We start from the raw sequence: 24,029 nt of genomic DNA on the forward strand, positions 1-24,029 counted from the left end.
GGAGGAAAAGCTCTGGTTGTGGGTGCTGTGCCCCATTCCCAGCTGGGGGTCCCATGTCCCATGTCGGGGGGGGTCCAGTGCCCCATCCCCAGCCGGGTTTTCCACGTCCCATCCCTGCCTGGGGATCCTGTGTCCCTTTGCTGACTGAGGGTCCTGTTCCCATCCTCATCCAGGATTCCCACGTCCCATCCCTGCCCAGAGGTGCTGTCCCCCTCACCATTCCCAGGGAAGCAGCAGGGTGTGAGCGGGCAGGGCCGCGGTGCTGGCGCGGCACAATCCGGCACAATGACGAGAATCGGCCCTGACAGCGCGGAGCCACCCTAACCCACACCCAGGGATGCTCAGGGACCCCAAAGTGACCCATCCTGGGGATCACTGGGGTGCAGGATGTGCAAACAGCAGCAAACCTCTCCATACAGAGAGATATCCAAGAATCCAGGGCTGTTTCCAGCCCCGTGGGAGGCAGGGTCACAGCTGGAGCTGGCACAGGGGGAAGCAGGTGGCACACACTGTCAGTGAACGTCCTGCTCAGCATGCTAAAATCAGGAGCCACACGCTACAAATACAGCTTAGTTTATAAAAAAGAAGTCACAAATTTGGTATCGTTATAACTTTAGTGCACATACGATGCCCCTCCCACCCCCACGGTCAAAAATTCCCCGCGGCTGGCACGGCCTGCCCCGCTCACCCCAGGCCTGGCAGGGACGGGTGGCACGGTGACCTCTCCCTGCTCCCATGGCACCTTCCTGTTTTGGCGCTTTGGTCCTGCCCTGGCTGTGCCACGGGCACCTCTGCTCCCTGCGCCAGCCTTCCTCCCACCTCACCACTCCCCTCGCTCCCTTCAGCCCAGCTCCTCTTCCTCGGCATCCACCCTGCAGCTCCTGCCCGTGCCAGGGCCAGGCCACAGCTGCCTGCTCCCCACTCCACCCCCAACCTTACAGATCCATCTCCTGGTCCTTCCAGTCCCTTCTGTGCCCACCGTGTTCCTGGACCGGCCACCACAGCCACCCGCCCCCGAGCTCTGCCAGGCTCTGGGGGTCCGGCTGCCCCCCTGGTGCCAGACCCACTGTGCCCCACAGCATCCCCTGAGCATGCAGCACCCCAGTCCCCTGGGAGCCCCGATCCCGTGCTGCTGCAGCCCTCACCCAGCCAGCTCCCTGGGCACCCTGGACAAGCACGCCCTGAGAAAATCCCTTCCCTTCCAGCAGGATTTTCCCAGAACCCCCCAGCCTGCCGGCGGGTGCTGCCACAGCCTGGCTACGTGGCAAGGCCCGACGTGCCACCCTCCCTTTGGGCACCGTTCCCGTGTCCCCGGGGATGCTCTCGGTGACGGCAGGACCGTGGTCCCCCAGCGCCCGCGGGGCTGGGGCTGCGCTCCCGGAGCCGCTCAGTCCACGGGGAACTCGCAGGGGTTCTGGCGTGTGCGCTGGGCCCCCTCGTAGATGCGCTGGAAGTCCCGGTAGCGGGGAGCGCAGCTCAGCCAGGCCTCCCCGAAGTGCAGCCACCCCGTGAACAGGAAGGTGCCGGGGCCCGGCTTGACCCCGCAGCGCAGCGGGGTGCGGATGCTGCCCACCGGCCGCCCCGGCCGCCCGCCCGCCTGGAAAAGCGGGAATTTCTGGCGGTGGATGCGGGTGGCGCTCACCCCGATGATGGATTCCTGCAGCTCTGCATCGTTGGAGACGCTCCTGATGCTGCCGCGGATCACTGAGGGGGGAAGGCAGGGAGGGGTGTCAGTATGGCCCTGGCCCCATTGCCACCCACATCCCCATTCTTGTCCCCATCCCCATCTCCATCATTGTCCCCATGCACATTCCCATTCCCATCCTCATCTGCATTTCCAGCCCCACCCACATTCCCATCCCCATCTGGGTTCCCATCCCAGTCCCTGTCCCCACTTGCATTCTCATTCCCATCCTTATCCCCACCTCCATTCATGTCTCATTCCCACTCCTGTTCCTATCTCCATCTCCATCCCAGTCCCCGTCTTCATCCCCATCTCCATCTCCATCTCCATTCCCATCCCGATCTCCAACCCTATTCCCATTCCCATCCCCGTTCCCATTCCATTCCCATCCCATTCCCCATCCCCATCTCCATTCCCATTCCCATTCCCATTCCCCATCCCCATCCCTATCCCCCATTCCCATCCCCATCCCCATCCCTATTCCCCATTCCCATTAGTTCCCTCCACAGCCCAGGCCAGCCCCTCCAGGTGTCCCGGTGTCACCTGTGGTGCCACTCCCGGCCCCGGGGGCCGCACTCACCAAAGTCACTAGTGCAAATGGCCATCAGGATCTCGGTGTCATTGCACGGCCGGCACGCACCTGCGGGGCCGAGCACAGCCTGTCACCACCCCGGGGACACCACCCCCACCGGCCCCTCCTCACCCCGCCAGGGGAAGGGGAAACTGAGGCAGGGTGAGGCGCTCACCTTCGGCTCCGAGGCTGGCTGCGGGCAGCGCCGGGCGGGCCAGCCAGTCCCCCCGCAGCTCGTAGCGGAAGGCGGCGATGCGGCGGCTGATGTCGGGGTGCGGGGTGGCCTGCAGGAACAGAGCCACCTTCTCCTGGGGCAGCCAGCTGAAGCAGCGGGCGCGGGGCCGGGGGGCTTCTGGCAGCAGCAGCTCCAGCACCCCCTCCCTCTCCAGGTAGAGCTGAGCCCCCCGGAAGGTCCCGGTGGGTTTGATGCAGGCGGTGACGTGTGGGGGGCTCCCGCCCTTGACGGCGGCGCTGGTGGGGGGCAGGCGGGGGGCCAGGCGCAGGCGAAGGGCCCCCGTGGGGTAGAGCCATTCCAGCGAGCCCTCGGCACAGTGCAGGGACAGCTGCTCCACGCTGCCAGCCTCCTGTGACAGCCCGCTGGGGGCACAGAGCCTGCTCAGCCTCAGGGGACCCCCCAGCCCGTGTCCCCCAGCCCGTCAGCACCCTGCACTCCCCAGCAGCCCCTCCATAGGTCACAGGCAGGAACAGCACCGAACCCTCAATGACTTGGGGTTCAACCGCATCATTTTGGGGTGCTTGTGTCCCCCAGCACCTTTTGGGAGGAGCTAAGAGGAGGGGGGCTCAGCAGCACAGCCCCCTTCACACCCAGTGTGGGCTCCCAAACCACCCCCGGAGTGACCTCGGGGTCACTGTTCCCACTTCGGGGATCCCCAGTGGATGCCGGGGTCCCCCTCTGGTGCGGGGTGCCTGGAGCCGCTTCTTTCCCGCGGCTTTGTGGGGGGACACTCCTGGAGCCCAGCCTGGGGGGAGCAGGGACAGCCGGGGGCTGCTTTGTCCCTGACAGGACTCTGGTGGCTGCGTGGTCCCCGTGTCCCCTCACGCCCCCCCTCGTGGGGCAGCCCCTCCTGGCGGGCCCCGGTTCTTTGTTCGGAGTCCGGCGCCTTCGGGCGATGCTTTGGGCCCTGCCGGGGGCTGGGGGTCCCGCCGACCACGGGGATGGGTTTCACGGCTGGGGGCCCTCGGGGAAGGGGTCCCGGAGAGGCGAGGAGTCCCGCGGGGGGACCAGCATCCCTCAAAGCCGGGGGGGACCCGCACCCAGGAGTGGGGAAACTGAGGCAGGCGCAGGTTCCCAGCATCCCACCCGTACCCTCCCCATGGATGCGGGAGGGGGGGGTCAGCCCTGAGGATGGGGCGGGAGGGCGGGGAGAGAAGATTCCCCTTCCCCTATGAACCTGCCCGGGTGGCGGGAGCTCCCCGGGGGCTGCGAGCCGGGGACCCCCGTGTGCCACCCCCGCCCTCCCGGTGCGGTGTTCCCGGTGTTCCCGGTGCCTACCTGCCCCTCCAGCTGCACTGATCGGCCGCCCCGCCGCCGATGGCCGCCCCCAGCCCGGCCAGGCACAGAGCCCGCAGCGCCCACATGGCCGCGCCCGCGGCGGCCCCGGGCGGCCCGGCCCGGCCCGGCCCTGCCCGCAGCGCTGCCCGCAGCGGGGCCGGGGCGGCGGGGACGGGGGAGCGCGGCCGCCACCCCGCGTCGCGCCCCGAACTTTCCGCCAATGGCGGCGGAGGGGCGGGCACGGGAGCCGCCCCCAAAGCCCCCTCCCCACCGCCGGGGGCACCGGCATCCACCGCAGCGGCATCCCCGGAGCCCCCCGGGGCTTCTCCGCGCCCCGCGGCACAGGGGGACACCGGGCGGGGACACGGCCGAGCCAGGGAACGGGACCCAGAGCAAGGCTGGGGTACCCCAGGTTCCAGATCCGCCCCCCCGAAGGTGCACCCTGAATTCTGTAGGCCCATGGCTGGTCACAGCCGCCTCTACAACACCCCGGGACACCCCAACTGTGCACACTCCAAACTGTGCACACCCCAAACTGCTCACCCCAACTGTGCACACTCCAAACTGTGCTCACACCCCTGGCTGTACACACCCCAAGCCAGGTACACCCCGAATTTGCACACCCCAGGCTGCAGCCAGCCCTGTCTATGCACAGCCGGGCCACAGGCATAGTCCAGGCTATGAACACCCCGATTGCACCCTTCTGGTTTATGAACCCCCCCAGAACTGTGCACCCCAAGACCTGCACACACCCCAGGCCGGGAACACACCAGGATATTCACCCCACGGTCGTGTACACCCCAAGCCATGCACGTGTGGGGCTACAAGCACACCAGGCTGGGTACACCCCAATCTGTGCACACCCCACAGCCCCCCTGGTTTACATAACCCCCCAGAACTGTGTACCCCGAGAGTTACACACACCCCAGCCCTGAGTTACACACACCACGGCTTCCCTGCACCCCAGGCTCTACACACCCCAATTTATGCTCACCCCCAACCCCTGCACAACCCAACCCAAACACAGCCCAGGCAACCCAGGCTATGCACACCCCACACTATGGACACCCCAGGCTACAGCCCCCTGCTTTACACCCCCCAGAACTGCGTACCCCAAAAGTTACACCCTCCCCAACCTCTTTATAACCTCCCCCCATCACCAGCAGCGTCCCCATCCCCGCCGAGACACTTTTCCAACCAGGGGAGCCCCGGCACGTGGAGCCGGGCCCGACACGGGGGTCACGCACTTCCGAACCCCCAATTCTCCCCCTCCAAAGCTGGGCATTTCTTTCCACCCCCTCCCTTCCAGCCGCTATTGTGCCACCACTACAGACCCCACCATTAATTAAGTTTCCATCCAGTGACAGCCCGCCAAAATGTTTGAAATAAACACGGAACAATTGGGATGGGATGATACAGGCCGGGAACAAAGTCCCCGGCCAGAGGGTGGAGCGGAATGGAAATGAGGGATTGTAAATTGGGATGGTGGGAAGAAAGAGGGGAAGGGGAGGGGGGAGGCAGGCGGGGAGAGGAGGATTCACAGCCCTCCGGCCATGAAATGATGCTGAAAGAAGTCATGCTGCTGGAATCCGTGGAAAATGAGGGGCCGGAGGGGCTGTGGGTTAAGGTGGAGCGGGTCGGGATGTCGGGGTGTTGGGGGGCTGGGGTGGGGGTCGCGGTGGGCGGCTCTCTGCCCGCTGGCCCTCGTGCTGAGCCCACCAGCTGCCGTGTGGGGTTTGGCTGGGTCGAGGGTCTGGCTGTGCCCAGGAGGGTCACAGTGACCCCGGCCCTGGGGGGGACACGGTCCCAGGGCCGAGCCGGGGACACAGTGAGGATGTGGAGCCTGCTGGGCTCGGAGCTGGGCAGGGAAACCAGCCAGGGGACCCCAGGAATGGCTTTGGCCGGGTGCCCAGGGGCGAGGTGGCAGCCAGGGGAGGGGTGGCACCAGAGGTGACACCAGGCACCGGTGTCCCCGCGCAAGGACCTCTCCCCACGGAGACTGATCCCGTGCCGGGTGGGGTGCTCAGCACCCTGCGGGGATGTTCCCTGGGGACACCCCAGGGTGCGGGGAGCTGGGACACGGTGCCACAGTCCCCGCAGGCACATGGCAGTGGCTGCCTTAATGCCAGGGCCCCGGGGTGAGGCTGCACCCCTGGCCCCCTCCACAGCCCCCGGCCCACCTTAACTGGGTGTTACTGGAGAAACCTCGGCCCCAGCTGGACCACCAGCCCTGGCTTCCCTCCCTCCACACCATGTGGGCATCCCCGCATTCGGGGCACCCCCGCATTCGGGGCATGGCCATCGGGGGGTCCCGGAGCCCCTTTAGAGCAGCCACCGGAGCTGGGGCTGAGCCGGGACAGGGCACAGCTCCCGCAGCACCCCGCAATCGCTTCAGACCTCCGGATAACCCCTTGGGGCTGAGCACCTCCGGACACCCTCGGAGAAGCCAGCCGTGCCCGGAGCTCTGTCTGGTGGCCCTCCCCTGGCCGTGTCCCCAGCGTGGCCGTGTCCCCTGGCCACCCCCTCCTGGCGTTGTCCCCGTGGGACTGGGGAGGACCGGGGGGGTCCGAGTGCCCCCCGCCCCCGGGAGCTCCCTGAAGCCCCCGGCCCCTGCTGAGTGTCCGGAGCCGCTCGGGGCTCCCGCTCGGCCCCTCGGTGCTCCGGGATGCTCGGGCTCGCAGTGCCCTCTGGTGACCGCGGGCACGGCGGCCGGGAACCGCCACCCCCGGGCCAGGGGACCCGCGGGGGGCTCGGTGGGGCTGGGGATAAACACGTCCCACAGAACTTCAACTCATCCAACAGAACCTTCGAAGAGCACCCGGTGCCGCCCCTGCCCTGGGCAGGGACATCTCACAGCAGGCCGGGCTGCTCCGGCCCCGTGGGACACCCACAGCTCCTCCAGCTCCTCAGCGCCTCCCCCACAAGGCGTTTCCTCCTTTTATCCAATCTAAACGCACCCTTTTCCAGCTGAAAACTGTTCCCCCTTCTTCTGTCTACAGTCCCTGGAGAAAGCCTCTCTCTGTCGCTCTTCCAAGATCCCTGAGGTATCCCCAGGATGCCAGAAGGTTTCCTCCAGGCTGGATGGCCCCAGCTCTCCCAGCCTTTCCCAAGAGAGGTTCTTCCAGCCCCCTGACCATTTCCATGTCCCCTCTGGATCTGCTCTGACTCACCCAGGACTGTTCTGTCCCAGACCCATCTGCCACTCACCGAGCTCTCCGTGCTCAGTGGCAGGAGGGCCCTGTCTGCTTCATTTTGGAAGGATTTCGGATCAGGGTTTTGGAGATCCTGTCTCTTCCTGCTGGGTCACCCCGAAGTTTTTTCTTTCCTGGGCAGCTCCCCCTACTCCCGAAGTTTCTGTCAGGTCCCTGGGACATCAATGCTGCCACAAAATGTCCTTCTGGGGTGGCTCTGGCATGGGCAGGGGTGCTCCAGGCTAGGAGCAGCCTCCTGGAAAGGCAAAAGGGGGATTCGGGGCAGCAGGGACCTTGGAGGGCTGCTCAGAGCCTGTCCCCATCCAGCTCCCCATCCCCCTGGGCTGCGTGGGGAGCTCTCCCGCCCAGCTGAGCACCCAAAGGAGCTGCGGCTGTGGGAGGCACCCACCTTGTCTTTAAAAAATATCTCAGGAGCCTCAGCTCAGCTCCCAGCCCATCCCTGGGGATCTGCAGGGATAACCCGAGCTCCTCTCCATGGAACTCAGCAGGGTCTGTCCCCTCTCAGTGTCCCCTCTCATCCAGAACCCCGGGCTGGTGTCCCTGAGAGTGGGAATGTGCCCTGGAAAGGCTTGGGGAGCTCTGGAGGGGATGCACGGGTGAGGGTCCCCAAGGCAGGGCAAGGGTCCCAACAGCAAGGTGGGGATCCCCAAAAGCAAAGATGGGGTCCACATGGAGAGGAGGGGGTCCACATGGAGAGGAGGGGGTCCCATGGCCAGGTGGAGTCACCGTGGCAAGGTGCAGGTCCACACTAGTGGGAGAAGGTTCCCACAAAAGGATGGGGCTCCCAGCAGCTGCAGGAGAGTCCTCTTGGCTGGTCGAGAGTCCCCACAACAGGACGAGGGTTCCCAGAGTGAGAAGAGGCTCCCCGCAGCAGCGTGACCATCCCCATGGCTCTGTGGGGGTCCCCACAGAAACCTGAAAGTCCCCATGTCCTCTCCCACCCTCACGTGGATCGGGGGGACCTGAGGGGGAATCAGATCCTCGGCAGGGAGGAGCTCTGAGCCCTGGGGTCAGCACAAAAGGGGCTGAGCACTGGGGGTCCCCAGGGTGACCCAGGCTGGACAGACCCCCCCTGCTACCCCATCCTCGCCCCCGGGCCCCCCCTCGTGCATCCTGCGGGGCAGCGAATGGAGCTGCCTATTGATTCACAACCCGGGCTAAAAATAACTTTCAACTCTTCATCCCGAGCTGTGAAAAATCCCCCATTGCTAGGCGACGGGTTACCGGGAGACAGCGGCGCTAGGCGACGGCGGTTGCTGCGGCGACGGCCCCCGGCGCACTGCGGTCCAGCTCGGCCACCGCCGCTCCGGCCCCGCCGGGGATGCTCCAGCTGCACCGGGATGGCTCTGCCCAGGCTCCCAGAGCCGTGGGGACAGGCTGGGTGCGAGCTCCAGCATCCTCGGGGTGCTGGGATGGGATGGGATGGGATGGGATGGGATGGGATGGGATGGGATGGGATGGGATGGGATGGGATGGGATGGGATGGGATGGGATGGGATGGGATGGGATGGGATGGGATGGGATGGGAGCAGAGGCTGCAGGAGCTGTGTCGCTTGGCTCTCAGCTGCTGGCCTGGCCTCAGAGTGGGGACACTGGCCACCACCCTCCTGGCGTTCACGGGACAGACCCCATGGAGCAGGGGGCTCGGGAGGCTTGTGATGGTGACCTGTGGCTGCAGGGTGAAGTGGGGTGACCAGCACCCCACACCAGGCACCCAGGGACAGCCTGTGTCCCCTTCCCCAGGGACACACACACACATGGAGTCTCCTCTTGCCCAGGGACTCCTCCTGTTGAGGGAGTTTTCAGCCTTCTTGGCATGAAAATGTCTCCAGGATGTGGGGCCACAACAAATTGTCCCCTCTGAGTCCTGGAGGTGGCAGGGGTTAGTGACAACGGGCCTGTGCCGAGACCAAGGGGACACCAAGGACCATCCAGGGTCCCACTGCCTCCCAGTGCCTGCCACCCCCAGTGGCACTTGGCCTGCTCTGCCTCCACCCCCAAGGAAGGGCTGGACCATGATCTCTGCTCCCAGGCTGCCTCCTGGTCAGTTCTGCCAGAACCTCCCTGGGGCCCAGGCATCACTGGGGACAGGGCACTGACGAGGGGCTGTGGGGAGAAGGAGCTGCACTTCCTCAGGCCATGGATGAGGCCATGGATCCACACATCCCTGCAGCCCCTGTCCCCTCCAGCACCTTCTCCTGCATTTGTCACCCACTGGGCAGGGTGTGATGAGGATGTGAGTGTGAGTGTGAGTGTGAGTGTGAGTTGTGTGTGCAGTCTCCTCCCCCAAACCCCCTCCCAGCTGCCGGTGTGAAACCCAACCTGCCTTATAAATAATGGAAGCAGGAGCCAGGCGCCGGGTCCAGGCAGCTCCCTCAGCCTCCCCAGGGCCAGCAGTGGCAGAGCTGGACCTGCTGCTCACATGGGGAAGGCAGAGGGGAAGGGGTTAAATGTGGCTGCTGACCAGTTCCCTCCAGTCTGGGGAGCAGTGGTGAAGCGGGGTCCAAACTGGGGGTGTTGGGTGGGTGCTGAGCTGGGGGTGCTGGGAAATGGGGGACAGCAATGGGACAACCCTCAGCAGGTGACAGTGCCAGACGTGGCTTGGGCAGGTGATTCCCCCCAGCCTGTGGGCACAGGGGCCTGTCCTGGTCCCTGCTGCACCCCGGGGTCGGGGGGTCACCGCTGTGCCCCAGGGCCTGCCAGCAGAGCCTGAGGTGGCTGCCAGGGTAAGCGAGGTCTGCAGCAGGATCTGCACCAGGATCTCCAGCCTGCCGTGCCCTGCTGGGGAGAGAGGCAGAGCAAGCATCTGTCTGTCCATCCATCCTTCCGTTCAGCCTTCAAACCCTCCCTCCCTCCATTTCTCCATCCAACCCATCCCTCCATCCCTCCCTCAATCCCTCCATCCATCTTTTCATCCTTCCATTTCTTCCTCCACCTCTCCATCCCTTCCTCTCACCATTCTTCCCTTCATTTCTTCACTCCTCCATCCTCCCCAACCCCTCCATCCTCATCTCTCCATTCTTCTCTCCATCCCTCCACCTCTCCATTCATCCTTTCATCCCTCCAGCCCTCCCTGCATTTCCCCATTCTTCCCTCCGTTTTTCCATCCCTCCTTCCATCCTTCCATCTCTCCATCCCCCCCTCCATCCTTCCATCCCCCCTCCATCCCCCATCCTTCCACCCCTGCATTCCCCCACCCACCACCCCTCTCTCCCTGCACACCCAGCTGCCAGCCCAGCCCTGCCCGTTCCCCCCCGCGTCATTCCCCGTGTCCCGCACCCTCACCTCGCCTCTCCCGGTGCCGATGCCGGTGCTTTCCCGAGGCGCTCCATTCTCGCTGCCGGTGACCGTGTCCCTTTAACAGCTCGGCTGGTGACACGCGTGTGCGTGTGTGCAAACGCGCGTGTGCGTGTGCTCCCAGCTCCCTGGGCTGGCTGGCAGCAGGGCCCCCCTTCTCCATCCCCCCGGATCCGGATCCGGCCCCATTCCCCCCCTCCACTCCCCGCTTATTTTTCCTGTTGTTTGGCGGGGTTGGGGCGGGGGCCGGGCGGGATCCGGCCCCTTTGCCAACGGGGATTTTTGGGGGGATTATTCGCCGTTTTCTTCCCGGTGGGATTTTTTGCTGCAACCGAAAGAAGACGGGCACAAGGCATGGCATGAGCTTCGGGAGACAGGGCTGGAGGTAAGAGCCGCTCGGGAAAACCCTTCACGACACAAAGCCGGTGCCGGGGTCGGTGCCGATGCCGGGGTCGGTGCCGGTGCCTCTTCCACCGGTACCGATCCTGATCTCGATGCCGGCACCGGCACCGCAACCACCCCCAGCCGCATCCCGCATCATGGAGCCGCGTTATATAACGGCGGCAGAGCCGGCCCGGCCCCGGGGCTCCCGGTCCGGTGGCCCCCCCTCCGCCCCCGCCTCCCGGTAGCTCAGCAGAGGATGGTGGTCGGTGTGACCCTCCCCCGCCCCAGTGATCCTGCCCCCTCCGCCCCCTTGGTTTGGGGAGGGGGGGATGTGGGGGGGATGAGGTGATGTGTAGTGTCCCCCCCCCAGCATAGCCGGGCACCAGCGGCTGGGAAAGGCAGGGAAAAGAGGGGATCAGGTGGATCCTGCAGGGCTGCTCTGGCCTGGGGGTGTAAGGGGACATCGCCGTAAGGACAGGGTCGCCCCAGTGTGGGGTTGATGTTTGTCCCCTTCCATCTCTGCTGCCAGCCTCTAAAATTCCTCTTGTCCTCCCTGGTGGCACCATTGGCATCCCCGAGGCTGCACTCAAACATCCAAACCCCCCCAAAACCTCGGTGTGGCTTTCTGTGGGTGCAGGGTGACACCAGCAAGGGATGGGGGGACAGGTGCAGCCTCCCCCATTCCCAGAGCCCAGGGGATGGAGGAAAGGGAAGGCCCAGGCTGGGATGGGGCTGAGGGGGCTGAGCCCCACAGCGGGGTCCTGCAGAGCCCAGCATGGGGCCGTGGATCTCCCATCAGTTCAGGATGGGAACAAGGAGTTTGTTTTGGTGGAGCAGGGGATGGGCAGGGGGATCAGTGTGTGGGGTTGGGGACCAGGTAGGCTCGACCCCATGGAATGGCTGGGGCTGAGCACGGCGGGGGGAAACTGAGGCACGGGGTTCTGGCAGCAACCAGCCAGACACCCCCAAGATCTTGGCCATGTGGGGGTCCGGGGGTGCCGTGGGGCACTGGGCTGAGGTGGCTCTGCCTCTTGGGCATCTGCTGGTGCTGGTGGGACGTGGCAGTGGCGGGGCAGGGAAGGCCGGAGCACTGGGATTCACACATCCCCGCACCAGGGATGCTCCTGGCAGACCCTCCCCATGCCCACCCTCTGCCCAGGGTCCGGGGGGTCTCGGGGCCCCTGCACAGCACCCCGAGGGGCTCAGCAGGCTGGGAGCAGCAGGCACACAGCGAGCACCATGCCGTGCTGGCATCTCCCCTCCTCTGGAAGCTGGGTGCTGATTTCACTCCGGCTACCAGGAAGAGGGAGGGAGGTGGCTTTGGAGTGGGGAGGACTCGCTCAAGCATCCATTTTTAATGAGCTAGATATCTATTTTTCCCCGAGCTGGCTTCCCCCACATCGATTCCCTCGCCTGCTCCCCTCCCCGTGCCAGCGGCTCCACGGCAGTGGGGAGCAGCAGGACAAGCAGCCCTGGCAGTGGAACCCTCATGACTCCCCAAATCCTCCTCCCGGGGGAGGACTGACCCTGGTTTGGGCCAGGGGAGAGTGGGGAAAGGGCTCCCTTGTCCCCTGCAGTGGGGTCACAGCTGTGTTTGCCATCCCATGGGGACAGACAGAAGGACAACAGGAGTGGGAGCACTTTGAGTTTGGAGGTTGGATCCTGCCCCTCTGCTCTGCAGATTTCAGCTGTGCCCGGCTCAGACTCTGGCAGCTCCATGGCAAAGCCACATCGTCCTGCCTGTAGCTGCTTCCCCATCTCCAATCTCCTCTTGCTCCCCAGCAGTGCCCGTGCAGAGCGAGCAGCACCCAGAGAGTGGGAAGGGAGCTGGGGAGGCGAGTGGGTGCTGATGGTGTGGGAGGGAGCAGGATTGGGTGCGCGGGCGAGCAGAGCTCCTTTGGCAGCATCCCACCCCCTCCCAACCTCTGCCCACCTGCCACGGGGACCAGCCACGTGTGCTGGGTGCTCCAGGGCTGCTGGCTCGCAGGAGGAGCTCAGGGCTCAGGAGAAGAGTGGCTGGGGAGGGAATAGTTCAGCAGAAGATGTTTCTCCAGGGTTTCTCCCTGCTGGAGGGATGATCCTTGCCCAGCTCTTGGACAGGGGAAGCAGCAGGCCAGGGGGTTGTGCTGGGGAGCAGGATCAGGATGGTGCCTTTGCTTCCATGAGGCATCTGATGGCTTTTGGAGCTCGTGCTGACATTTAGCACCCACAGACCCACTCACCAAGGAGTGCCATGGCTGGGCACTGCCTGCCCTGGTGTCCCACCAGCCTCGTGCCAAGGGCCCCTGTCTGACCGCAATCCCAGCTTCCAGCAGGACCCCCGAGCCCAGGGGCAAAGAGGCACCAGAGCTTGTGTGGCTGTCGCCATGTCTGGAGGGATGAAGGGTTTGGGCAGACACAAGTCCCAGCAGCACCTGAGGAGCTCATCCACATCCTGGGCTTGGAGACAGCACTCCTGGTTCCTGGCTCCTCATGGGATCTTGCATTTCACCCCTTCCTGGGCTCGGGAGGGACAGAGGGAGGGGCTGGGACACACCGAGAGCTGTCACTGGACTCTGGCTGGGCTTGTAGTGAGAGGAGACCAGGCTGGGTAGGATCCAGGAGCTGCTCCCTCTTCTCCTTGCCTCGGTCAGTGGGGAGCAGGGAGAAGCTTGGCTTAAGCACGAGCATCCTTCCATGGTGTGAGAGCCTGGATCTCCAGAGGAGGCTGGAGGGGACCAGGGGTCCAGCTCTGCCCTGAATCTGTCCCTCCTCTGCTCCTTTTGGCTGGGGGATTCCTCCCAAGCAGACAAGGGGCTGCCTGGAAGAAGGAGAGAGGTCAGAATTTGCTGAGTGTTCAGCAGAGAAACTGAAAGCTGCTGCAGGAGGGGCTTGGTGGTCAGAGGGAACCCTGTTGTGAGGAAGTTTTGCTTGGCCAGGCTTGGGGCTGGAGCTCTGCCTTCCCCCTGTAACTCCCCCACGCTGGGGGCTGGGGGACAGGAGCTGCAGGTCCCAGTGCCCCCGGACCGGAGCTGCTCTCTCAGCAAAGCCCAAAGTGCTGGGGACCTGAGCAGAACTTGGTGCTGGCACCTCAGCCAGCTTTTCCCACCTCCCTGGGCATGGGGCTGACCCTGCAAAGCCTGAGCCTGACCTTTAGGAAGGCTGTGGGGCCTGAGAGATTTCAGTGCTGGGGGTTCATAGCATGACAGCTCTGCTTGGCCATGAGCTGCAAGACCCAGCGATGGATTCACCAGACCCCCGGCACTGAGAGCAGCAGCCCCCAGCAATGGGACTCAAACCAGTCATTTCCCCAGGCCCTGCTAAGCCTCTTTGTCCGCTGCAAGGTGGGATGAGCTCCTTGGCGTCGTTGGGAGCCATCAAGGAAGCAGGAAAGCTGCTCCCAGCCCTTAGGTCTCCCCAGGAGCTCTCAGGGCAGCCCCAGGAGGGAGTTTCTCAGCTCCCATCACACAAACAGCAGGTCTCCAGGGCCGGGAGGAGAGACAAGGCCCTTCCCTACCCTGAATTCCTGGATTGTGCAGAAAGGAAAAGGTAGCACTGAGTTTGGAGCCGTGCTCTGAGCCTCTCTCCCAGCTCAGCCGTGTGAGCACAAATCCACCTGTGCACACTCACACACAGGTACAGCATCTCCCTACCCAAACACAGCCACTGCCCCTCCATCTCCGGGGGAGCCACTGCCTCCTCCGGGGTCCTTAGCGGCTCCTTTGCATTGCTGGGGTGATCCGAGCCCTCCGCAGAGACCCAGCCCCGGGGGTCGGCGGTGGCACAGCCGCTGCTCACAGCACGGGCCGTGTTCTGATCCAGCGGGATCAGAGCAGGAGGCAGCCTCACAGCACGGAGCTGTGCAGCGGGATGTCTTTATCGCTGCCATGTGCTCCGGCTTGCAGGTTCGGCCCCCCCGGCAGGAGCCTCGCTGCTGCCCGGGGCCATCGCGCAGAGCCTCGGGAGCCGAGGGAAGCTCATCCCCTCAGGAGCGCTGGACAAAAGCCTCGGCTGCGCGCTCCTCCACGGCTCTCCGTGTCGGGTGTGTTTTCTCCGCCTGTAGAGCAACTTGATTTGCTGCATTAGTAAAAATAGACGGGCTAATGAATTCAGCTGATGCAACCCCGGGCGCGCGTGCACGCGGCGGCTGCGGGTGCGAGCGGGAGCGAGCCCGGTACCGGGGGCATCCCCCCGTGCCCACCCTCCGTGGGGCTCTGCGGGCCCGGCCGGGCCTTTGCACATCCCCGTGTGCGTGTCGGGGTCGGCAATGGCTGCTCTGAATCGTTCTGCAGCGGCTCTGGGTCCTGGCAGGACAATAACGAGGCTGGGGGGCAGCAGCGGGGGTGACAGCAGGGTCCTCGGGGGGTGTGTGGGGCAATCAGAGATTCTCTCTGGGATCTGGTGGGGCAGTAGCAGATCTGCACAGGAGCCTGCTGGGTTATAGTAGGATGTCTTAGAAGGATCTGCTGGAGCAATGTTGGATATTCGCAGGGCCCTAGAGGGGTGATGCTGGTTCCCTTAGGAAAGGTCCTGTAGGAGCTGGGCAGGAGGGTCCTCGCAGGGCCCGGCGCGACAGTGCTGGACGCTCGCAGGGACCCGAGAGCGGTGTCCTTGAGGGGAGCCTCTGTCCATGGTACTGACCGGAGCCTCTGTCCCCGGTGCTGACCGGAGCCTCTGTCCCCGGTGCTGACCGGAGCCTCTGTCCCCGGTGCTGACCGGAGCCTCTGTCCCCGGTGCTGACCGGAGCCTCTGGGCACGGTACTGACCCCATCCGGAGCCCCTGTCCCCGGTGCTGACCCCAGCAGGGCCGGGGTCCCTGCAGATCCCACGTTCGGGGTGTCCCGTGGCCTCTGGTCTGGCTGACACGGAGCCCTCGGTAGCTGCAAGCCCGGCTGTCCCAGAGCTCACCCCCGATCCTGTTTGATCCAGGAGCCAGGGATCTCCCAGCCAGCCCCACCACCAACAGGGTGACTGATGGCTCTGCCCGTCTCTCAAGGCCCTCATCCCTCTTCACTACCACGTGGAGATAGTAAACTCTCCAACAGGCTGGACAAGCTCTGTGTTCCTGGCAGTTTCCATCCTGTTCACCCCAGCATCCTCATGGTCTGTGCAATGTTTTGGTGACAGGCTCTTAGACCCCGGCTTTCTTCTCTCTCCCTGCGTCAAATCCGCCCCCCAGCACTGCATCATCGCTTGCCGTGGGTGACAAACCCCTCCTGAACGGAGTGACTTCTCTGGCAGTGACGTAGCCTATGAAATGTGCACCTGGAGTGCATTTGGGGGACTGAAGGACTTTGACCTTTGCTTTTGTCAGGGTTTGTCCCACTGGGCTGGCAGCTGGAACTTCCCTGGGAGAGAGCAAAGGGGGCTGTGGCAGAGGGGGGCTGCAAATCTGGGCCCTTTCTGTGGGACCCCCGAGTGAGGATGGCTGTACCGAGTGCTGAACAATCCCGATGACGATGGTGTGCTTGGCCCAGTCATGCAATCTGCAAACAGTGACGTGACAGGGAGAAGGGAAAAGGACAAATCTCTGCTCTCCCGCTGCTTTGGAGTGGCCAAAGAGCCTATGGAGGTGTTCATGGAGCTGCTGGAGCATCGGGGAGGGTCTGTGCTGACATCTCCAAGACAGCTTTGTGTTTGTCTGTCCATCCCTGTCTGCGGGATGGGAGGGCCTGGGAGTGCTCTGGGTGTCCCTGAACTCAGCAGCTGTGACCTCCAGGGGCTGTGGGAGCTGCACGTTGGACATCAGAACAATGCGGGCTCAATCCTGGGCTGCAGGAACTGCGGGGCTGCCTGGCTGCAGGCTGGGGCTTTCCTGTGCCACAGGACAGGACAGGACAGCTGCCAGCACTGCCCCAGGGATGGATATTGCACCCACTGCCCTTCCCAGCCCACCTCCTCTACACTGGGGTCTTTCCCCAAGCACAGTTCCGCGCCTGGGGGTGGTAGGAACACCCAAATTCTTGCCTGCTCATTTTCCCAGAGAGAAATGCCAGCCTGGGTTCCCCCCACCGCTGCCCGGATCCTCCTGTGCCCAGAGGCTCGAATCTCTGTCTGTCTTTCTATCTGAAGTGACTTCCGAGCTCACTCAAAGTTCGGGATTTCTGTGCTCTGGACAGGCAGCCTGAGCGCCCCGGGCAGGGGGGACCTGGCTCAGCTTCCCAAGGCAGGAGTGGGAAATCTGCTGAACCCACTGAGCCTCCCTGAGCCCGGCCTCGGGGCCCAGCCCAGCTCTGAGCTGCTTGGACACGGTGCCAAAACCTCCTGCTGGAGGTGAGTCCGGCGGCTTGTCAGCATCCGTGTCCTGCTGTGACTGTCCCTTGGGCTCCCGAGCCCGGGGCTGCCCCTCTGCCCCCGCCTCCCCTCTCCTGGGATCATCCACCGTGTCCAGCAGCTCCGGCTGCGGCCCCTCCGTGCCGCTGGTGCCTGTTTGGATCCGTGGCCGTGGGAGACACCCCGGTGCACGTTCTGTTTACTTCCCTAATTGCTGCCAAGCAGCGAGCCGCTGGTTTCGAGTTTCTCTCTTCTCTCCCCTCCCCTTCTGCTGCTTTCAAGCGAGTTCAACACATGTCCAAGCATCGGCGGCCCAGCTCCGCTGTCGGGCAGCGTGAGCGGAGGCAGCAGCGGCTGCATCCAAGCCGGGAGCGGCGCCAGACTGTCTGCACAGGGCTGGGCTCGTCCCCCGAGGCTGGATCTCGCCGGGACGCTGCCACCGAGCCGGGCTGTCTGCTGGCACCTCCGCTCGCAGCACGGCAGATGCTGCGGCAGCTCCCACCAGCCCCGTCCCACGGCCCCGCTGTGCTGGGAACGCTGTCCTCGGGAGATGCCATGTGCCTCGCCATCCCGTGGGTTTTCCAGATGTGCCACCGGCACCTGACTGAGCTTCTGAGATCTTTTTTTGGGTGGCTGCTCCCTCCCTGGCTGCTCCAGGAAAGCTGGATAAGTCCAGAGATGCTGTGAGGGGGAAAAGGATGGATGGGGGCAGCAGGGGATCCCAGGCTGCATGGAGCACCCTCAGGGACCACGGAGCTTGGCCATGAGAGGGATGCTCTTCCCTCGGTGCCCCTCCACCAGGGCTTGACTTTCTCCATCCTAAATCAAGCAGCTGTAATAATTCCCTTGCTTTTATCTTGGGTCTGGGAGGAGCTGGCAGGCAAGGCAGTCCTCAGTTCCTGTCACTGATGGATGCATGTGCCAACTACCCCTCGGGGCTTCAGGGCCAGGTCCCTGTCCCCAGCTCCAAGCACTGGAAGCTGCATTCCCGTGCTCCAGCTCCTTGTCCCCCAGGGCTTGCCAGGATCAGCTTTTTGGCAGGGTTTGGTGTGGCACTGGCACACAGGGTGCGGGCAGAACAGGCAGCAGTCGGGCAGGGCCCTGTGCCAGGCCCTGGCTGGTCAGGGGGAGGGGGCTGAGCCCCCATCAATAATTCATCTCCATATTTATAGAGGGAAATGCGTTGAATAATGGATGGCGGGTGCGGCGGGGCCGGTGGGAAGCCGGCCTTGCTGCCACTGCAATATTTATTGGCCCGGATTGCCGGGTGCTGCCCGGCTGCCTCGGGGCTCCGCGAGGATCAGCGGCGCTATGGCTGGCACAGACCGGCTGCTGAGTGCTCGGCTGGCACGATGGACACAGCAGCTCTGCTCCTCTGCCTCTTCCCCCTTCCCTCCACAAAAGTGCACCAAGGGCTGGAGCCCCTCTGCTCTGGAGCCAGGCTGGGAGAGCTGGGGGTGCTCACCTGGAGAGGAGAAGGTTCCAGGGACACCTCAGAGCCTCTTCCAGGGCCTAAAGGGGCTCCAGGAGAGCTGGAGGACTTTGAACAAGAGCCTGGAGTGACAGGACAAGAGAGAATGGGCTGCCAGTGCCAGAGGGCAGGGCTGGATGGGATATTGGGAAAGAATTGTTCCCTGGGAGGGTGGGCAGGCCCTGGCACAGGGTGCCCAGAGAAGCTGTGGCTGCCCCTGGATCCCTGGAAGTGTCCAAGGCCAGGCTGGATGGAGCTTGGAGCTCCTGGATAGCACCTGGGATAGATGTCCCTGCCCATGGCATGGATGTGGGATGAGATGGGTTTTGAAGTCCCTTCCAATCCAAAGCAGTCTGAGGATCCTTCTTCATCTCCCGTTAGCCATGCTGGATTCTAGGCTCAGAGAGGGATGTGAATATCCAGGGACAAATCCCCATCCATCCCTCATCACAGGGGGATGCTCCCCCAGCCGTGGCCACCCTCCCCAGCAGCCCCCCAGCCCCTCATCCCACACCCCTGTGTTACAGAGAGACCTGTGGAAGATGTCGAACCCGAGAAACGGCGACACCAAGCCCCCATGTTTGCCCCGCAATGGACTGGTGAAGATCCCCACACAACCCAACGGCCTCGGCTCCGCCAGCATCACCAAAGGCACCCCTGCCGTGAAAAACCGCCTGTGCCAGCCTTCCTCCGTGCCTGCCATCCTCAGCCCGGCCTTAGCCCACCGCAGTGACCTGCCCATCCCCAGCCTGGCCTCCCCGCTCTCCTTGGCCACTCTGGCCAGCGTCTCCTCCCCTCCTGGCGCTTCCTTGGTGGGACTGAACACGAGCGAAGGCTCGGAGCAGCCCTCTCCGGAGCGGCTGCCAGGCTCGCCCTCGGAAAGGCAGCTGGCGGTGGACGAGAAGATCCTCAACCGCTTGTTCTGGTACTTTTCGGCGTGCGAGAAGTGCGTGCTGGCACAGGTGTGCAAGGCATGGCGGCGGGTGCTCTACCAGCCCAAGTTCTGGGTGGGCTTGACGCCCGTCCTGCACACCAAAGAGCTCTACAACATCCTGCCCGGTGGAGAGAAGGAGTTCGTCAGCCTGCAGGGCTTCGCCGTCCGCGGCTTCGACGGCTTCTGCCTCGTGGGTGTCTCTGACCTGGACATTTGTGAGTTCATTGACAACTACCCCCTCTCCAAGAAGGGGGTCAAGTCCATGAGCCTTAAGAGGTCGACCATCACAGATGCGGGGTTGGAGGTAGGTGACACTGCTGAGGTGACCGGAGTGGCTGAGATGTCCTGGTGGCCTTGGGGACAGCCACGTGGGCAGAGCTTTCTCTGGTGGCAGGGAAGGAGCAGGCAGGTGGCACGGCCATTCCACGGGTGTTGCCTGTGGTCTGGGCAGTGGGATGGGTGCAGCCTGTGCAGGGTCACGAGGCTGTTGGGGATTCACCCCTGCTGCCTGTGGAAGGCAGAGCCAGGTGAGGTGGCCGTGCTGCTGGGCTGTGATGTGGCAGTGGGTGACAAGCAGGGCTCTGGGAATGGGACATTCCTGCTTGGCTGGTTGCTCCCCGACAAGGGAGTCGCCCAAGTGAGGGGCTGAGGGTCAGGCAGAGATGGGGCAACTCAGGGGGCTGGGCAAGGTCCCCACCGAGATCCTTGCCCTGCACCATGGCCAAACACTGCAGCAGCTGCTCTGTGGGCACACCTCACCTCACAGCTCCTGTGCTGGGAGCGGGCAACAATGACAACCCTGCCAGCAGCACCTGGGACAGTGCTGGGGCTGCAGCCAGGGGTCCCTGCCTGTCCCCTCCTGTTCCCTACTGATGCTGGCTTGTCCTAAGGCAGGCCTTGAGCCCATGCCAGGGAGGTCCCAGGGAGAAGACTGGACCCAGGCAAGACTGGGAGCAGTGGGAAGAGCCACAGAGGGCTCAGAGGGAGTGGGGATGCACAAGGGTGGGTGGCAGTGCCCAGCATGGCCTGACCCCCCTGCCCCTCGGCAGGTGATGCTGGAGCAGATGCAGGGCGTGGTGCGGCTGGAGCTGTCAGGCTGCAACGACTTCACAGAGGCCGGGCTGTGGTCCAGCCTCAACGCCCGCATCACGGCGCTGAGCGTCAGTGACTGCATCAACGTGGCCGACGATGCCATCGCCGCCATCTCGCAGCTCCTGCCCAACCTCACCGAGCTCAACCTGCAAGCCTACCACGTGACGGACACGGCGCTCGCCTACTTCACCGCCAAGCAGGGCTACACCACCCACACCCTGCGCCTCAACTCCTGCTGGGAGATCACCAACCATGGCGTGGTCAACATGGTCCACAGCCTGCCCAACCTGAGCGTCCTCAGCCTCTCGGGCTGCTCCAAGGTGACCGATGACGGTGTGGAGCTGGTGGCCGAGAACCTGCGGAAGCTGCGCAGCCTCGACCTGTCCTGGTGCCCCCGCATCACCGACATGGCCCTGGAGTACATCGCCTGCGACCTGCACAAGCTGGAGGAGCTGGTGCTTGACAGGTAAAGGGCCGTGCTGAGCCGTGCTGTGCCATGCCAAGCCATGCCATGCCGTGTTGAGCCGTGCCGTGCCATGCTAAGCTGTGCCGAGCCATGCCGAGTGATGCCATACCGCGCTGAGCCATGCCATGCCGTGCATGTCATGCCAGGCCGTGCCGAGCTGTGCTGTGCCGTGTCACCCCATGCCAAACCATGCCATGCCAAGCCATGCCATGCTGAGCCACGCTGGAAGCAAAGGGTGCAGCATGGGGGCCATGGTTTGGGGACACCCATGGGTGACCAGCTGGCCCTGACACCCCGTGTCCTGGCAGGTGCGTGCGGATCACCGACACCGGCCTCAGCTACCTGTCCACCATGTCATCCCTGCGGAGCCTCTACCTGCGCTGGTGCTGCCAGGTAGGTGTGGAACACGGCTGTGCCCGTCCTGGCTCAGCACAGCAGAGAGGGCATGGTGGCACCTCCCTGGGGTTGGGCCATGAGCTCAGGGTGGGCTCCTGGGGCTGGCTGAAGACCCCAAGACTCAGTGCCAGGAAGCAGAGGGCTCCTGTGAGCTTAGCAGGACTCAGCCCTAGCACCCTGACCCTGCATCCTTGCCCCAGCATCAGTATCCCCAGACCCAGTGCCCTGCTGCAGCACCAGGCTCCCTGCCCTGGCTCCCCGCTCCCTGTCGTACAACCCAGACCCAGTACCCCGGCCCTGCACCCAGAATCCTGCCCCAGCATCCTGCTGCAGCATCCCACATCCTGCTCAGGCTCCCCTCCCCAGCACCCAGCTCCCTGCACCCTGTCCCATCCCAGTTCCCTGCCCCGGCACCCAGAGCCAGCTCACTGCCCCAGCATCCTGCACCCTGCTTCAGGTTCCCAGCCCTGACACCCAGTTCCCTACCCCAGCTCGGCAATGCTGAGCCCTGGTGCTGTGGTCATCCCCAGTGTCACCCCTCATCCCCATCCCATCTTTTCCAGGTGCAGGATTTTGGCCTGAAGCACCTCCTGGGCATGGGCAGCCTGCGCCTCCTCTCGCTGGCTGGTGAGACCCTCACCCTTCTACCAGGGACCCCAGGGGCTGGGGAGGGACAGGGCATGGGGACAGAGAGAGCCCTGGGGACAGCCTGGGGACAGCCTGGGGACAGCCAGCATCCCCCCCAAGCCAGCAGGCACCTGCACCCAGCCCAGTTGTGGGGAAAGATCCACAGCTGGATTCTTGGGGTGCTGTGGTTTTTGGGAGCTCTGTTTTGGGGATTCAAGTTTTCTGGGGTGTGGGTTTTTGAGGAGCTGTTCTTCGGGGCACTCTTTTTTGGGGTGCTTTTTTGGGGGGAGAATACTGGTGCTTTGATATGCTGGGTTTTTAGGCTGACCTTGGAGTGCTGTGGTGTTTTGGGTGTTGTTTTTTGGGGTGCTGGTGTTTTGGAGCACTATTCTTTAGCATGCTGGTTTTCTGGGTTCTGCTGGGGGGTTTTTGGTGCTAATTTGGATAGTCTTGGTATTTTGGGATGCTGGTGCTTTAAGGTACTGGTTTTTGTGTGCCTTTTTGAGCGCTGGATTTTTTGGATACTGATATTTTGGGTGATTTCTTTTGAGAGTTGGGGGTTTGAGAGTACTTTTTTTTTAAGCACACTGGGTTTTTTTTGCGTTCTATCTTTTGGGTGTGATGAGTTTTGAGGTGCTGGGATTTTGAGGTCCTTATCCTTTGGTCCTGTTTGGGGGGATTTTGGTGTTTTGGGATCCGGTGCCTTTGAGATGCTATTTTTTGGGACAGTATTTTTTGGGAGCGTTGGTGTTCTGGGTTGAGAGTGTACCCTGTGTCCTTGCAGGCTGTCCCTTGCTGACCACCACGGGGCTGTCGGGGCTGGTGCAGCTGCAGGAGCTGGAGGAGCTGGAACTCACCAACTGCCCCGGGGCCACCCCGGAGCTCTTCAAGTACTTCTCCCAGCACCTGCCGTGCTGCATGGTGATCGAGTAGCGCCGGACCCGGCCGCCCGCTCCCGCGCCCACCCCGGCCACCATCGCCCACCCCATCTCCCTCCGGCTGCTGGGGGATTCCAGAGGAGCCCCCGATTCCAATCGAGCCCGGACATCCCCAGCATCGACAACCCCGAAGGACGCGGGGCTCCGGGGGGAGATGGGGGAAGGCGTCGCCCCTGGCCGGAGCCCCCCCGGGTACCGTGTAAATTCCCCCCACGCCGCCGCCATCGCCCGTGCTCGTCCCGGTGTCCTGCCAATCCCTTCCGGACAGACGAATGGACATCATGGAAGCCCAAAGTGGGAAGGCGACGCTGTGTGACCCCCCCGGCCGCATCCTGCTCCCCCCGCCCCGGTGCCGAGTGGGCACACGGCCCCGCCGACAGGGATGCTCCTGGGGACCAAAGGATGCTCCCAGGGATGGGCGAGAGGAGGATGCTTATTTTTGGGTGGCGGCGGAGGCTGGATGGGTCCCCTCACGCCCCCGGAGCGCGTCACCGAGCTCACACCCCCCACCCCACCCCCGTGCTGCGTGTCCCCTCCAGCCCCCGGCCCTGCCTTCGGGGCACTTTCTCCCGGTGAATAGGATGTCCCTCTCCGCCCGCCCGCCGCCCTCGCATGCTCGCTTGCTTCAGTCTCGTGCTACGGCAGGTTTCGGGGTACCCGGGGGGACGGTGACAAGTGACAGCCCCCACTGAGCCTCTCCACGCGGCTTCGCCCCGGCCGGATCCTGCCCCGGCAGCCGGGCTCTCCTGGCGAGCATCCCCCGTGGCCCTGGGGACCCCACTGCGCCCCGTGGGGCTGCGGGGGTGATGCCAACGCCGAGGAGCGACCCATCCGTCTGGGATGGGACATCCCGGGGGACCAGGGCCACGTCTGAGCCACCACGGCGACACCAGCAGCACAGAGAGACGACAGGAGGTGGCACCTAGGACACACTGCCACCGCCACCGCTCTTCCAGCTGAAAAGCCATCACCCCGATGCCAGCGGCAAGCGGGGGACCGGGGGGGACCCTGAGCCAAGATGGGACCGAGCCGGCGGGGGCTGGGGTGCCCACGGGGACCCAGCACGGTCGGGGCTCGGTGGCCGCCCCCGGGGCATTGCCCGCAGCCACAGCAGCCGTGGGAGGAGTGTGGGCATGGATGAGGACATGGACATGGGCACGGACACGGGATGGGCACGGACACGGACACGGAC

The 24,029-nt window shown here is 64.2% G+C and overlaps 4 protein-coding genes across 5 annotated transcripts in view; 2 read left to right on the forward strand and 2 right to left on the reverse strand.

The window, feature by feature from the left end:
* The window catches only part of IGFALS (insulin like growth factor binding protein acid labile subunit), a 52,333-nt gene extending 38,206 nt beyond the window's left edge, over positions 1-14,127 (reverse strand). For both annotated transcript variants that reach the window (XM_058849639.1, XM_058849638.1), the window contains exon 1: positions 14,124-14,127. The gene's annotated coding sequence lies outside the window, so the exon portion shown is untranslated. The remainder of the gene's footprint in view (positions 1-14,123) is intronic.
* Positions 1,388-3,879, reverse strand: METRN (meteorin, glial cell differentiation regulator). Its single transcript, XM_058849683.1, has 4 exons — positions 3,769-3,879; positions 2,431-2,852; positions 2,265-2,324; positions 1,388-1,704 (listed from the first exon to the last, which is right to left on the reverse strand). Exons 1-4 carry the CDS (start codon positions 3,852-3,854, stop codon positions 1,388-1,390), a joined length of 885 nt encoding a protein of 294 aa, XP_058705666.1. The 5' UTR covers positions 3,855-3,879.
* On the forward strand, positions 3,853-10,341 carry LOC131584616 (basic salivary proline-rich protein 1-like). The gene is made up of 4 exons (XM_058849949.1): positions 3,853-4,203; positions 5,937-6,521; positions 6,768-6,812; positions 10,207-10,341. Exons 1-4 carry the CDS (start codon positions 3,853-3,855, stop codon positions 10,339-10,341), a joined length of 1,116 nt encoding a protein of 371 aa, XP_058705932.1.
* Positions 10,599-22,832, forward strand: FBXL16 (F-box and leucine rich repeat protein 16). The gene is made up of 6 exons (XM_058849652.1): positions 10,599-10,662; positions 18,912-19,622; positions 20,368-20,876; positions 21,185-21,269; positions 21,836-21,899; positions 22,684-22,832. Exons 2-6 carry the CDS (start codon positions 18,927-18,929, stop codon positions 22,830-22,832), a joined length of 1,503 nt encoding a protein of 500 aa, XP_058705635.1. The 5' UTR covers positions 10,599-10,662; positions 18,912-18,926.
* The last annotated feature ends 1,197 nt before the right edge of the window (positions 22,833-24,029 follow it).

This window comes from Poecile atricapillus, chromosome 14, assembly GCF_030490865.1.
Source record: "Poecile atricapillus isolate bPoeAtr1 chromosome 14, bPoeAtr1.hap1, whole genome shotgun sequence".
NCBI lineage: Eukaryota > Metazoa > Chordata > Aves > Passeriformes > Paridae > Poecile > Poecile atricapillus.

Bases quoted from the DNA above. Each gene is read 5' to 3' on its own strand.
- METRN (XM_058849683.1), bottom strand. From the start codon at position 3,854: ATGTGGGCGCTGCGGGCTCTGTGCCTGGCCGGGCTGGGGGCGGCCATC. The intron at 2,853-3,768 runs GTAGGCACCGGG...CTGTGCCCCCAG, and splicing joins CAGTGCAGCTGGAGGGGCAG to CGGGCTGTCACAGGAGGCTG. The intron at 1,705-2,264 runs GTGAGTGCGGCC...TTCCCCCCTCAG, and splicing joins CATTTGCACTAGTGACTTTG to TGATCCGCGGCAGCATCAGG.
- FBXL16 (XM_058849652.1), top strand. From the start codon at position 18,927: ATGTCGAACCCGAGAAACGGCGACACCAAGCCCCCATGTTTGCCCCGC. The intron at 20,877-21,184 runs GTAAAGGGCCGT...GTGTCCTGGCAG, and splicing joins GAGGAGCTGGTGCTTGACAG to GTGCGTGCGGATCACCGACA. The intron at 21,900-22,683 runs GTGAGACCCTCA...GTGTCCTTGCAG, and splicing joins GCGCCTCCTCTCGCTGGCTG to GCTGTCCCTTGCTGACCACC.
- LOC131584616 (XM_058849949.1), top strand. From the start codon at position 3,853: ATGGCCGCGCCCGCGGCGGCCCCGGGCGGCCCGGCCCGGCCCGGCCCT. The intron at 4,204-5,936 runs GTGCACCCTGAA...CCCCCTCCACAG, and splicing joins CCAGATCCGCCCCCCCGAAG to CCCCCGGCCCACCTTAACTG. The intron at 6,522-6,767 runs GTGGGGCTGGGG...TTCTGTCTACAG, and splicing joins GGGGACCCGCGGGGGGCTCG to TCCCTGGAGAAAGCCTCTCT.